Below are 15770 nucleotides of genomic sequence, written 5' to 3'. Positions count from 1 at the left end.
GTGAAAGCTTACCTTATAATACAGACATAGGAGCCACTCTCTTCTAATGATACCGGAAGGAACCAAAGCAAATCATCCTCTACATGTACCCTTTCCTTTTTGTCGGCTGTAATTACTTCAAATGTTTTGTTATTATACCACATCACACTGTAGTTCTGTGGTGTATCCTCAGATGTTTCCAATTCCAATTCAGGACAGCTAATGGCAACTCCTTCTCCGTCCAGAACAAAGTGGCGATTTAAATCAATACCCTTGTCTAAGCATGATCCTACAAACAAAAATAAAAATGGTGCAACAAGAGTCAAAAGTACTGGAAGACAGACGTATTATTTATTACAAGACACAATAAGTGGTTAATCACTTTTTGTCTGCGCTTGAGAAAATAATCTCTTCAAGTCAGTGAAGCTCTGAAAAAAGGACATTGAAAGTAAACCGAAACAAATTGCATGGATTTCAAAACTACATGTAGTGCTGACGAGAAGGGAAAACTGTACACCTATAATTACCCACCAACATCTAATGGAGTTTTCTGCAGCAACTTATGGCAATTCGAGATCCATTTCTGCACTGTGTCACCAAATGTAGGCCACTAATTTTCTTAAAGTATAGGAACTTCATTATTAAATGTAAGTAAAACGAAGTGAAAATAATTTACCAAAAATAAGTAGGTAGAGAACGACCTGACAACCATAACTATTTTCTGAAGTTCTAAAATAAAATTGAAGTTTTGCTTTAGTACACTTTGACACAATGAAAGACAGACAGCAACGCACGCGAGGACAGATTTACACTCAAAATGTCAGCTTTCCTGCTCCTCTGATGCTGCTTGGCCTGCTGTATTCATCCAGCTCCACACCGTGTTACCTCAGATTCTCCAGCATCTGCAGTTCCTACTATCTCTGGATCAACTTGGCACTTCTGCCTGAAAACAAATCCTTCAGCCTTATCTTTCATACTGGTGTGCTACACTCCCCTATTGTTGAGGAGGGCGATAATTGTGAAGTCTATACGTCCTGTCAGTTGTTTATTGTGCACCGTCTTCCATGACTGGATGTAGCAGGACTGCAAAACTTAGACAGTCAATCAAATGCTGCTTCTAAAGTGAGGCATCCAAGTATTCCAGTGTTGTAGCTTCACCAGGTTGACATCTCAGTTTTACATTTGTTCTGTAACGCCTTCCTACGCGCTTCATTGAATTAGGGTAGATCTCCCAGCTTGATGGTGATAGTAGAGTTGGGAATATGCAAAGCCATGAGGTTACAGATTATGATTGAACAAAAATGCTGCTGTTAGCAGCCTACAGGAATATCTAGGCTTGAGTTTTTGGGTCAATCTGAAATCTACTTTGCACGGTAGCAGTGCTGCATCAAACAGTACAGGATATCCTGGAGGTGAATGTAAGTTTTTGACTCTCAGTGCAGGACTCCAAGTCTACAAGCATCCCTCACTCCGGCCAGCTAGTTCAGCAGTGGTGTTGCCACATCATTCTTGGACTTTGAAATTCACCACAGTACATGTGCGATGTGACAAAATGTTCAAACAGCAACTTAATCGAATGGGTGAATGGGGAGAAAGGGAGAAGTGTGGGACGCTGGATTTTGCATGGATGCCATTGCCACAGTCCAACAGCATTTGATCAAACTGGAAGCTATGCATAGCAGGGATATTTGCTCGCTCAAATACAAGTAGAATACTGCAAATGTTAGAAATCAGAAACAAAATACATAAAATGTTAGAAATAGCATATAGATAATCCAATGAGGAAACGGCTATACTAGACTGTGTATTTGGGAATGAGCCTGGCCAGGTGCTCGAAGTTGTAGTGGGGGATCATTTTGGGAAAGTGGTCATAATTCTCCAAGTTTTAAGATAATTATTGATAAGGATAAGACTGGTCCTTGGGTGCAAGTGCTAAATTAGGGGAAGGCTAATTACTACATGAGTAGGCAGGAACTAGAGAAATTAGATCGGGGGCAATCATTTAAGGGTAAATGATATATGGGAATGTTTTAAAGGCCAGCTGACCAGAGTTCAGAGCCAGCATGTTCCTGTGACGATGACAGATAAGGATGGCAAAATTGGGAAATTCTGGATAACAAGAGCTGTTGATAGTTTAATCAAAAGAAAAAGGAAGCATATGTAAGGTTTAGGAAACTGAAGTTAGGCAAGGCCCTTGAGGGATGTAAAGGAAGCAGGAAATATGATAAACAAGGAATTAGGAGACTACTGGGGACTACGAAATGTCCTTGACAAGTAGGAACAACAAGAATCTCAGGATATTTTATGTGTACTTTAGGAACAAGAGGGTAACTTTTGGAAGGGTAGGTCCACTCAAGGACATAGGAGAGAATTTACCAGTGAAGCCAGAGGAAGTGCATAAGGTCCTTAATGAGTATTTCACATCAGTATACATCAGGCAGAAGGACATGAATGATGGTAAATTAGAGAGGTGTTGACATTCTGGGGCATGTTGGTATTAGGGAGGTGGTGTTGGGTGTCTTGAAAAAACATTAAGGTAGATAAGTCCCCAGGTCCTGATGGGATCTATCCCAGTCTACTCAGGGAGGTAAATTTCATAGTAGCATGATTCCATTTTTACTTCCTCTGCTAGCACTCCTGATCACAAGTGATGGCAATACTACACCACTGGTTTTGTAGCTGAGCACTGTTCTCAGTCTTTCAGAGGAGTCATTCAGCGCTTCTACTAACCACAACGGTTCCTTCCACATTCACACCAAATACACCATAGCTACCAGAAACACTGCTCTCTCCCATGACTGGTGATTGAAATTTGAAGCAGGCCCACCTAGACAACAAATACAACAGCACTAACAGCGAGGCACTCCAATTGCCAGCTTCTTCAAACCTCAGACTGAAAGCTACAATGTGAGATCCAGGGATGCCCTCCAGGAACTCAATTTTCCAATCTTGCTTGTGCCTAATTCCTGCCTCCAGTCGGAGGTGGAAATCCAGCCCAAGAGCACTTATGGAGCTAATATCTTTATGTTCAGATCTCACGCACCCAGGAGTTCTCTCATTAAAAAGCCATGTTCAATGATGGAGCACAACTTAAATCCTGAAGAATCAGCTCAAATCATGAGCTCAAATTATGGTGAACACTCAATCTACTGCTTCAGAGACATCAATGCTCCTAAATAAACAACTAAAATTTGATACAAAGCGTCTGGCAGAATTTCCCTTTGAAAATCCAATAGCATACTACTAATAAAATAGCATAACAAATTTAAATTTGAACTGACAGCAACATCTGTGGGAGTTAACAAAAATGAGTAGCACTGAGGGGCAAGGAACCTCACGTTTATTCCATCAGACAAATAGCTTTCTTTTATGCTTTCAGATCAGTAATCCAGAAGGCAGGACATGTTCAGATGTGAAAATAAATCTTAAGGCCTGGGGATTTATGTTCTTGCATTTGAAGATGAATGATGAAAGCTGCTGCATTACATAAAACCTATTTAGTTTCCTATCCTCCAAGTCTGACCAATATGAATCGAGCCCCATGCTTAATGGCTTTTGAAGGGGCCTACCAAGCTATTCAGCAGGAAACAAGTGTTAGTGAAAGCCTACACCACTTTCTCTGGGTATTTAAAACAACATTAAACTTTGCAGAAATGTTCCCAATAACAAATTAAAAAAGATAATTCCTTATGATCCAAATATAATCTAATGAGCAATGTTATGTGGAATACATCACCTGGGTGAAATAATAAACACATTCATTATAAGTAGAATTGGCATAACATGCCTACATTATTTCTACAGCTGATTAATATTATTCAGGCCCACAAAGTTTTGATTATTTTCAACATCCACTGTTGAAATCCTTGGAAATGAAAACCAAGTGATTCCTGAAACCAGCCGCCTATTGGCAACACCAGTTTTGTAACTGGACAACAAATTGAAAACCTACTTGAAAGTCATATACAGCTTGCTCACAAATCAGAAAGAAAACAAGTCTGAATCAATCCACAAAAAGTTTAGCAAAATCAATAACCAAGTTTCTTCAAATGTAATTTCTTTACAGAATATTTAAATAATAGAAAGCTAACATTCTTCAATAACTTGATTTGATTTGGTTTGTTTAATGTCCCAAATATCTAGTTACAAAATACAGTGAAAAGTATTGCACAGTGTTGCTACTCTCCGTTGCCATCTGAAAACACAGAAAAATAAACCAAGGCAGAACAATGAGGAAATAAAAAAGAAACGTGATGTTAAAGGAATCATTTAAACCTACACATTTTTTTTTACAAACGGAGTTTGCAACTAGTCTTTGAGTTCTTGGTGATTCAATCAACATAGCAAGGAACTCAGATTTGCAATTATCAGAAAATTATTCAAAACATCTATTCTCCACATGCTTTCAAAATTAAATTCACATTAAAATAAATTTCAGATTTTTTGCTCGAATGTCCAGTATATGGGTCTGGTACCACAGCTATCATACTACCAAAATTACCAAACTTGGAACAGACAACTTCTTTTGTCTGACGTCAATCCTTGATAATCATGTGCAACTAGACCTACGCCAAACATGTCGCAAAGATTCAGGAATTCATCACTTTAACGTATACATTTTGTCTTACTGTGAATGACAGTTTTTGATTTCTTATATTCTGCACTGAATTAAATGAGTAAAAGGGGTACATCTCAGGCAATATGCTCTCAGCTCCCCTATGTTAGAATGTTAATCCATCCAGAAACAATGTAGTGATTGGTACAAGATTGACCTTGTAAACTAGGAAGTTCTTGTTTGGGGTTTTTGACTTAAGCCAATTGAGGAAGTTTTGGCTGACCAATATAACCAGGAGATTAGAATCTCCCCCGTTGAGGACTGACTCTGAGTTGGCTGACCACGACCAGTGGCACTGTGCACAAGTAAATAAAGGGTCACATGGTGACAGCACACCAGCCTCGGTGCAGTTATTTCACAAATACAATCAACACATGAGGAAGGAGGTTGAGATTATGCATTTCTTTCTTTCATGACTGAAAAATAAAACAAAAATAAATAACCAGGAGATTAGAATCTCCACAGTTGCTGAGTGACTCCCAGGCTGGCTGGACCACAGCCTGTGATACTATGGATTCTTTTTCACTTTTTGAGAACTGATTTCCAGGCTGGCTGGGTCACAGCCAGTGTTACTTCTGGATTTAATTCTCTGTGGGAAACTGCTTGCTCTTTTAAACAAGCTGGTTACAGCCTGTGAATTGTTATTTTTAGAACCGAAGCAAAAATGACTTCATAGCAAAGCTTGCTCCTAACATCGCAGTTTTAAGTACTTGCACTTTACAGTTTCACGTGCTTTCACTTTTTTTGTGGCTGGACTTATCCTCCATGAGTCAGCTATGCCTTTGAGAGTGGACTGTGTTTCTACGAGTGGGATAGGCCTCTGTGGATGGGCCAGGCCTATGCTTGAATGTAGGTCTGGCCTCCAGGTGCCACCTGTGTTTCTGCAAGCGGATCAGGCCCCAGAGATGGGCTGCGTATGCTGCGAGGTGTGTGCTTGCTGCCTTCAGGCGTGGACTCAGGCCTGGGCCTTTATGTTTGGATTGTTTCATATGTACTGTGTTTTGCATGTCCCTGGGTCCAGCAGGCCTTACCGAGAGCTGGAAGGTGAGTAGGTTATTCCAAAAGCCAGATGGTGCGTAGATTCCCCCTAGAATCAGAAGGCTTGTAGGTCATGCCGAAAACTGTTGTCTCGTGAAGGTGTAGGTACGGGCTGTCCTACAGGTGGCCAAAGGCAAGTACGGGCGGGCTAGGAGCTGGAAGGTGCATAGGGGCAGGCTGAGAACTGAAAGGTGGCAGGCTGTCCTAGAGGTGGTTAGAACGTGAGTAAGGGGAGGCCAATTGCTGGTTTTCCAGGGGTGTCAGTGTTGCATGTATTGCTTTCTTATTGTTTGTTTGTATCAATTTATCTCATGCATACTTTTGCCTGAATTTTTCTTATGACAAGTTACGGCGGGATTTGGAGTTTGGTAACCTTCCCTATTTCCCTGTAAATTACTGTTTGCTTTGTTGAGTGTCACCTTCATTTGTTTTGCAGTTTTGTACAGTTTAATTGAAAGAGTATACCCAGGAGATTGGAATCTCCACAGTTGTGGGCTGATTCCAAGCTGGTTGACATACTGTGGACTGGTAAATAAAGGGTCAGCCTTGGAAATGGTCACAAAGCCAAGAAGCAGCCTTCATGGAAACGTAAAAGCATGTGTCATCATCTAAGGAGTTGGCCAACTACGATCCAAAGTGAGAATTAGTGCGTTGTCTCCCTGTATGGTATTGGGGACGAACCCCCGATAGCGTATACTTTCCGAACTTTGGCTGATGCTGAATGCAACTAGGGCCAAGATGGAGAAGGAAGATTTGGCGGTCATCTATCGTGTAAGAAAGTTCTAAAAGTATTTTTACGGATGGGTATTTGTCATAGTAACAGATCACTACTGAGCTACCGAAGACAGACAAGGTGGTGCCACCCACAGCTTCCGGCAGAATTCAGCATTGGGCCCTTCTTCTCCATGTGTACAAGTCAGAGCACTGTCCAGGAAGCCAAGTGGCTAATGTGGATGACCTGAGCCACCTCCCACTGGCAAATTCTCCACCAGTGATGCCTCCTTTGGAACAGGCCATTTAGGTTTTAAATTGTCTGGACACCTTTGCAGTCACCACAGACAATAGCCAAATACTGACAAAAAGATCCTGTAGTAGAGAAACTGAAACAGCTGGTGCTAATGGGTGAAACTTGAAGGGCCATCGCAACCAGGACCGAAACCTTTCTGGGCCCAGTGAGACCAGATCATTGTAGAGGACGGCCTATCACTGTGGGGAGCAAAGGTGATTATCCTGAGTAACGGTCACTGTCAGATACTGGCTGAACTCCACCAGGAACATCCAGGGGTTTGTAAGATGAAGATGCCAGAAGAAGCTATGCCTTGTAGCCGGGGCTAGATGCTGACATACTGCATTAGTCGGGCAGTGCCCGGAGTGCCAACAAAGGACAGGAATTGCCACCATTAGCGCCCCACATTTGTGGGAATTTCTGGGAAAACCCTGGACTCGGTTGCATGTCGAATATGTCAGACTTTTCAGGGGCTCAATGTTCCTGGTCATTATGGATACCCATTCACAGCAGGTGGATTTGCATTAGGTTCGGTCAGCAAACTCGGGGTCAATTGAGAAGCTGCGAGCGTCACTCACAATTCACGGACTCCAAGAAGTATCGGTCACGAACAAGCAGATGTCATTTGGCATTCGGCACATAAGAACAACTCCATACCATCCATCGTCCAATAGCCTAGCTGAAAGAGCAGTCCAAACACTGAAGGCAGGTTTAAAGAATTAGTCTATAGTCAATTGAGACCAAACTGTCCCAGTTCCTGTTCGATTATAGGACCACCCCATATACAACAGCTGGCATAGCTCCAGCAGATTTGCTGATGGGGAGAAGGCTCTGCACCAAGTTAAATCTGATATTCCCAGACACGGTGCGGGAGTGGGAGCATGAAATGGCAGTTGGAACATCAATGCTAGACAAACACCTCCCCTAAGCGAGAGAGGGAATTTAATACAGGGGAAGAAGTTTAGTGTCGGAACCACGGAAATGGCCCTCTGTGGGTACATGGTGAGATCGATGCGCAGTCAGATCCAGTGAGTTACAAATTTCAGGTAGGTCCACAGCAAACACATGGATCACGTGAAAGCCATTAACTTGCAAACGGGGGCAGGAGCAAAACAGAGCCGACCCCTCAGAATAGCCCAAAGGCCTGGCAGAAACCGCAGGTGCACTCCCTCCATCAAGTATCGAAGAAACTTCAGAGTCCGAAATGGATACAGATTCAATGTCCTTGCCAACAGAAGAACAGGAGGAGACTCTTCTGAGATGTCCCAGACGCAAGAAGTGGCCCACATTCCAGTACACGTCACCTGTGCCCATTTGTGTGTCAGAGGAACGGGACCTGGGGCAAACGTGTTGCAAGAAAAGCAACAAGCGCAAGACGAGGCCGACATCCCCAGCTTGTGAGGAGAAGGGATGTTCTGATTGGGACCAGGTTGACCTGGTTATCTGAAAAATTCTTGATTGGGGTTATTAACCCGAGCCAATCAGGAAAGCTTTGGCTGACCAATAAAACCAGGACAGTAGTATCTGCCCAGCTGAGGACTGACTCCAAGCTAGCTACTGTGCACTTGTAAATTAAGGTTGGCTTGGAGACAGGGCCTGGCTTCTTTGCAGTTACTTGAGACAGACAGCTAGATACTCCAGCTGACCAACATAATGTTCCCTCTAAGTTTGCTTTGTTGCACAGGCTGTTGATTTCCATGCATAGTTGTTTTTTTTTGTGCAGCCACATATGCATCCAACATGTTAAGGAAAACAATGTGTGAACTGCCTTCACAGTGCCATCCAACTTGCTGCACAATTATGTATATGTACAATTTAGTGGAAAATTTGTTTGGAAGTTACCTCATACATGGATATGTATCAGGTATACCAGCCCAAATATGAGCATATTAACAGCGTTAAAGGAGATGTGTTAGTATCATAAGTTGTAAATTTTAAGGGTTAATGATCAGCTGAAATTTGCAATATTCATGTGCTGGTATTTGAAATGTAATAAATCTCAATATGTTTTATTCACTAAGTTGCAAAATCCACTGAATGCTAGTTCCTCCATAATCCAAAGACAAAGAATACAGAAACCATCATGTGAATTCCACGAAGATCATGCTGTGACTTCAGTTCAATCCCGAGAGACAACATAAAACTGGGCACTTTGTGTATACAAGCACAATCTAATTTCCTGTACAGAACACATTGGTAGGAGCATTGCTGACTGAGATATAAAATAAAATTCCAGTGAAACCCAGAATCATGAGTCATCTTTGTCAACTTTATAACCATCCCACGACTGTACTCTGGGTTACTGTTTAAAAATTCAGTGTTAAGATTGCAAGTTTCACTATTTCTTTTAAATTACACAACTGTTAAATCTTATCTTTCCATTAACATCTCACACATAAAAGACTGTAGGTGTACAAGCCTTTCTTCTTCTCATATATGATAGGGGACGCAATGGCCCAGGTGTATTATTGCTGGACTGTTAATCCAAAGACCCGGATATCATTCGGGTACCCAGGCTCAAATCCCACCACGGCAGATGGTGAAATTTGCAGATGGTGGAATTTGAATTCAATATAAATATTTAGAATTAATTATCCAGTGATGATCATGAATCCATTGTCGGAAAACCCACCTGGTTCACAAATGTGCTTTAGGGAAGGAAACTACCACCATTACCTGGTCTGGCCTACATGTGACTCCAGACCCACAGCAACATGGTTGACTCTGAACTGCCCTCTGGGAAACTCAGGATTGACAATAAATGCTGCCTAGCCAGCGATGTCCTCATCCCATTAATGAATAAAGAAAGAAAAAATTGACAATGACTAATCCACTCACTTGTAACTTGAGTGTGACAGGAAAGTTTAGACCTAGACATGTCTGTGATTACTCTCTACAACAAAAAAGTTATGCAGTATAATCTTTTAATAGATTTCTTACAACATTTTACTTACTTTCAGTGGGACTGAATTGTTGGGGCAAAGCTGAAACCAATGCAAATAATCCAAAGAAGGTAACAAAAACTGAATGAGCCATTTTCCTGCAATTAAGAAACAAAATAAATAGAAACATGCATCAATTAAAAAGTTGTGGATACTCAGCAAACACACATCAACTTCCTAAGCTCCCAGGAGGTAACATACAATCCATCAATATGGGTAATGACACCAAAACTCAAGTGAAAAAGTTCTAATTGAATGTACAAAGTCCCATCCACAAGTCAAGAACCTACATTATTGTTTTGTAACCCTCATCCGATGATTTGTGCATGAGCTCCCATTCAGTTTACTCATTTTTATTGGTGGAATTCTCCCAAAGCTGATAAAAGCAATGTAACGAGACGTCCACTTAAAAAACAGCTCACTCAAGAGATAACAAAGTGTAGAGCTGGATGAACACAGCAGGCCAAGCAACATTTGGCCAAGAAATAGGCCTATTCGCAAAACATGACATTCCACTACAATAACATCGAGTGTTTTGGTCCAATTACAAGTCTTTAAATGGCTCCAAAACGAAGCTGAATCTTTTTGATGCAATTATGATCTTAGGAATATTTGGAAAATTTATGACAGCTTCTCACTAAAGTGGGAAACTAACTACTGCATTCCCAATCTATTTAACAAAAGTTCCTTTCTATTTTCTAAAAATCATGTTCTGTTATTTAAGATCATGTTATTCAGAGTGCATGGACTGGCACTATGATTCAAACCACTTTTTCCGCTAACACTAACATCTGATACTTCTCTTTTTGCAAACTGTACATGTGCAGAAAGAAAGTGGCAATGTCAACAACACATGAGGTTGAAGTGTGAAACCAAGTCTCAATAATCGTTAAAATGTTGATATGAGAAACAAGATAAATTTATACAATTGTTAAAATACAATAATTGTGCGTTGAACATCAGGATATATATTTACATTTGAGGTCACTTGAGTAATTTTCCCAGATTTTGCTAACTCCATTGTGTCCATGTTCAGTTATGCCTTACACTTACCAATATACAGAGATATGTGTATAATGTTGGTACAAGTTCAGCAATGACAGGAATGGGCAAGGACAGGACTAAGTCATAAAATTGGCTCCGCAAGCTTGAATTTCACCAGAGTTGTTGCATGTTGTACTTTTGCCCACCCATTCCCCTAGTACTGTAACCCTCCAGTTACAAGCCTCAGTACAATAAGCTAAAAAGAGGAGAGAAGTGGGTACAAAAGATATTATGCTGTAATGTATCTGTAGGGGGTGTATTCTAACTTGTCGACCATCACAATTGAACACAAGATAGGATGCATGTATAATCCCATATACTCTATGGACCAAAGGGAACAGTGGTCCTCTGGGTGAGATGTGTTGGGACATCTTGGAACAGGGTAGCCTCCCAGCTGCTGCGGCCATGCTTAAAATGCATTTGCACACCTGGATAGAAACCAGCAGTCCAAGGCTGCCCTGCACAGTTTGTGATATTTGCCCTGGACATGGCAGAAATCTGCTGAGTGGGGTGGTGCAGAGCAAGTCTGTCTATCTCCTACAGACTACAGAACATGGTAAGCATTCTTGGAAACTCTTACGTCTGGAAAGCAACTACTTAACTTGCATTGCTAAGCAAAAGCTAACATATAATGCAGTACGAGATAATAAAATGTGAGGCTGGATGAACACTGCAGGCCCAGCAGCATCTCAGGAGCACAAAAGCCGACGTTTCGGGCCTAGACCCTTCATCAGAGAGGGGGATTGGGTGAGGGTTCTGGAATAAATAGGGAGAGAGGGGGAGGCGGACCGAAGATGGAGAGAAAAGAAGATAGGTAGAGAGGAGAGTATAGGCGGGGAGGTAGGGAGGGGATAGGTCAGTCCAGGGAAGACGGACAGGTCAAGGAGGTGGGATGAGGTTAGTAGGTAGGAGATGGAGGTGCGGCTTGGGGTGGGAGGAAGGGATGGGTGAGAGGAAGAACAGGTTAGGGAGGCAGACACAGGTTGGACTGGTTTTGGGATGCAGTGGGTGGAGGGGAAGAGCTGGGCTGGTTGTGTGGTGCAGTGGGGGGAGGGGAAGAACTGGGCTGGTTTTGGGATGCGGTGGGGGAAGGGGAGATTTTGAAGCTGGTGAAGTCCACATTGGTACCATTGGGCTGCAGGGTTCCCAAGCGGAATATGAGTTGCTGTTCCTGCAACCTTCGGGTGGCATCATTGTGGCACTGCAGGAGGCCCATGATGGACATGTCATCTAAAGATTGGGAGGGGGAGTGGAAATGGTTTGCGACTGGGAGGTGCAGTTGTTTATTGCGAACCGTGCGGAGGTGTTCTGCAAAGCGGTCCCCAAGCCTCCGCTTGGTTTCCCCAATGTAGAGGAAGCCACACCGGGTACAGTGGATGCAGTATACCACATTGGCAGATGTGCAGGTGAACCTCTGCTTAATGTGGAAAGTCATCTTGGGGCCTGGGATAGGGGTGAGGGAGGAGGTGTGGGGGCAAGTGTAGCATTTCCTGCGGTTGCAGGGGAAGGTGCCGGGTGTGGTGGGTTGGAGGGCAGTGTGGAGCGAACAAGGGAGTCACAGAGAGAGTGGTCTCTCCGGAAAGCAGACAGGGGTGGGGATGGAAAAATGTCTTGGGTGGTGGGGTCGGATTGTAGATGGCGGAAGTGTCGGAGGATGATGCGTTGTATCCGGAGGTCGGTGGAGTGGTGTGTGAGGACGAGGGGGATCCTCTTTGGGCGGTTGTGGCGGGGGCGGGGTGTGAGGGATGTGTTGCGGGAAATGCGGGAGACGCGGTCAAGGGCATTCTCGACCGCTGTGGGGGGAAAGTTGCGGTCCTTGAAGAACTTGGACATCTGGGATGTGCGGGAATGGAATGCCTCATCACTTCCGCCATCTACAATCCGACCCCACCACCCAAGACATTTTTCTATCCCCACCCCTGTCTGCTTTCCGAGAGACCACTCTCTCCGTGACTCCCTTGTTCGCTCCACACTGCCCTCCAACCCCACCACACCCGGCATCTTCCCCTGCAACCACAGGAAATGCTACACTTGCCCCCACACCTCCTCCCTCACCCCTATCCCAGGCCCCAAGATGACATTCCACATTAAGCAGAAGTTTACCTGCACATCTGCCAATGTGGTATACTGCATCCACTGTACCTGGTGTGGCTTCCTCTACATTGGGGAAACCAAGCGGAGGCTTGGGGACCGCTTTGCAGAACCCCTCGCACGGTTTGCAATAAACAACTGCACCTCCCAGTCGCATCTCTCTCCCATTATCACTGATATAATGCAGTACGGTCTGATGGGAATAGGAATACACAGTCTAAACTTACAACCTTCATCTTACTGTGGACCTATTTTGCAATTTCTATTTGACAGGCAAGTACAAACATCCCCATACCCAAGATTCAGAGATGCTTTGATTGTGAACAAGAAAAGATCAAAGATGCTGAAGGGTGGCATGCAGACAATGAAGTACTCGACTTAAACTAATGAAAACAATGTTCAAGCACAACACCCAACTGATGACATAGAATCCAGAGGAAATAACTGCCATATTCCACCAAATGGCATGACAATGCAATTGAGCAGATGCCAAATCAGACCAAAATCACAATCACAAGTACCAAAATAACAAAATTACTAGATAACATGACCTAAGACATAAAATGCACATAGCAACTAACTAACAAACATAATCATAATACACAGCAATTCAAACCAAGGAAGAGGGTATAAGTAAACTGCCAGTATGTTTTAGAGAATTATAAATTAATTGATCTGCTTAATAATATGTTAAAAATGAAGGAATTGGTTTTTGATGTATTGGAAAGAGTTTTGATACTTCAAGGATAAATATTTTAATACAAAGAAGAGGGTTGTTGTGATATTCCTTTGAGCGATATTTCGTAAATGGCTGTCCATCGCTATCACCACTAGGCAAGATGAGATGTACAATCTCACGCATTCTATAGACAGAACTAAGCAGTAATCCTACAGGCCAAACATGTGTACTAGGTTCCCAGCATACATAGGTAGTATCGTTTTGAAATACATAACCCAAATTATTGTTTTACCAATTCTTCCGAGTAAATTTGCAAAAAAATTCAGAAAAGAACGAAACTTTATTGAAACTATGAGAAGTAAATCATTCAGAAACAACTTGAATGTGGAATTTTGTAGGAATTCAATTGAAGAAACTTCTCAAAACATGCACATCTTATGCCTTGATCATCAACTGTGCTCAAAGTAGAACCTCTGTCCTAATGTATGTTGCTTCTTATTGAAAAGGCCACATAGCTGGTAATTTTTAATCATCAGTGCCTGTAAAAAATCTGTAGCTGGGAGGCCATGATCTGGAAAACCAAATCTAAATCAACCAAGGTTCCCACCTTGAATGCTATCCTGTCACCAAAATGGATTTGAATAATTAGAAATGGGCAGGATCTGACACTTTCTGGACTTCCATGAAATAAGGGCAAGTGAACAAACCAGCAGAGGAGTTATCACCACCTGAGAATTTATAAACCAGATTTACCATGGATTGATATTCTCATGCAGACTAGCACTCGCTCCTCCGCTATGAAACAAGAGGGCTCTCCATTTCTGACAACAAATGCCAATCTGTACTACTTCAGAAAGCAGAGCTGTACGGATCCCTCATATTGTGGATCAGACAAGGGAATGCAAACCACATTCTCTTTTTCATAGCAATCAGTCGTCGAAAATAACACAGCTAGTTCAGTAGCTCCTGTGAAAGAGTAAGTAAATTAGTAAATTAAGATTATGGTGCTGGAAGGATAGCATGACAGGTGGGGAGGGGTCACCATCAAGACAGTGATGGATAGGGTGCAAGGTGAAAAGTGGTCGGTGATGGTGGGTTTCAAGGGGCAGGAGCTGGAGTCAGGTCCAGCAGTGGGGATGGAGTTTCTGTACTGGAATATGGGAAGTGGATTTAGGCATTAATGAAGGAAGAGAGTCTCAGGGGAGTGGTGTCGGGTCTCAAACTGCAGGGAGCTGGTGTTCCCAGATGTTGAGGGAGGGCTGAGTTAGGATCTGGGGGAAAGGTATTTGAAGGCGCATGGACGAAATGGTAGGGTCAGTTGAACAGTTACTTGGGAGTTAGACTAAGTGTTTAACAGTATAACTTTTGCGAGTAACTACTGAACAGCAAAACCTTCCAAATTCTCAATTTAAGTTGTTACTTTTAAGGGGTTATATGCACATGGGAATTACCCGGCAGAGTCTTCAATTTCCCAGGCAATTCCTTTGCAGGCTGCTGCCTTGGGGATTCTGCCAGAGTCCCCAGACACAACTCCCATCTATTCTTCAGAAGCTATTATCTGGCCACTAAAAAAAAAATCCAGGCTCATATTTCGACATAAATTACAGACTTCAGGAGAGGAACAAGAGGAGGGAAAGGAATTTGTCTGACTTCCTACAAAAGATTGCTTTTTTTCTATATTTGAATTGTTAAGCATTCCAAAGTAAGCAAGTGATTATAAAACAAAGAACTGCAGATGCTGAGGATCTGAAACAAAAATAGAAATTGCTGGAGACACTCAGCAGCTCTGTCAGCATCTGTGGAGAGAAGGCAGGCTTAACATTTTGAGCTCTAAAGTTCTCATAGTTCGGAAGCTGTAAATTACAAATATTAAATTGCGAAAAATCATTTTAAGAAGCCAATTGCATTTACTTTTAAATTACAGTGAACAGTAATTGCCTAAGAATACAAAGCACAGATGGGTCTTTCAGTTCTTTTAAACAATTATTATCATTTGGCAAGACTCAAATAGGCACAGAGCCATATCCAGTGGGAAAACAAATGGTTTGCGGCTTGCCAAAATAATTTATGAAACACATTCTTAGAGTAATTCAATTTTCCCAACAAAATGAAAAATTAATGTAAAATAAACATTGATGTTAGAATGGTAAAACATTATTCTGGAAAGAAGTTGGTTAATTAGCCCTCACATAATATGCTCAGCAAATGCCACAGTTGAAAGAAAATGCACCTCAGACTAAAACAATGTACGCGCTTTCATTCAAAAAACATTTACAGTACTTATTCCTTAACCATTTGAAGAATCTGGATTATACTGCCATGATCATGAGCCCTTGGCAGGAAGCATTCTGTTTATGTTAAAAGCGTCTCACTCTG

At 42.3% G+C, this 15770-nt stretch overlaps 1 protein-coding gene across 4 annotated transcripts in view; it reads right to left on the bottom strand.

Moving 5' to 3' along the window:
• The window catches only part of LOC125453670 (interleukin-1 receptor type 1-like), a 65073-nt gene that overhangs the window by 32491 nt on the left and 16812 nt on the right, over positions 1-15770 (bottom strand). For 2 of the 4 annotated variants that reach the window (XM_048533520.2, XM_048533519.2), the window contains 2 exons: positions 9593-9678; positions 13-268 (listed from right to left, as the gene is read on the bottom strand). In XM_048533520.2, coding sequence (XP_048389477.2) covers positions 13-268; positions 9593-9674 — 338 coding nt within the window. In that variant the 5' untranslated portion in view covers positions 9675-9678. The remainder of the gene's footprint in view (positions 1-12; positions 269-9592; positions 9679-15770) is intronic. The other 2 variants (XM_048533521.2, XM_048533522.2) reach the window with 1 other exon arrangement.

This window comes from Stegostoma tigrinum, chromosome 6 (assembly GCF_030684315.1).
Source record: "Stegostoma tigrinum isolate sSteTig4 chromosome 6, sSteTig4.hap1, whole genome shotgun sequence".
Classification (NCBI taxonomy): Eukaryota; Metazoa; Chordata; class Chondrichthyes; order Orectolobiformes; family Stegostomatidae; genus Stegostoma; species Stegostoma tigrinum.
Note: the sequence above shows the minus strand (reverse complement) of the source record. Positions and strands in the feature narration are given on the sequence as shown.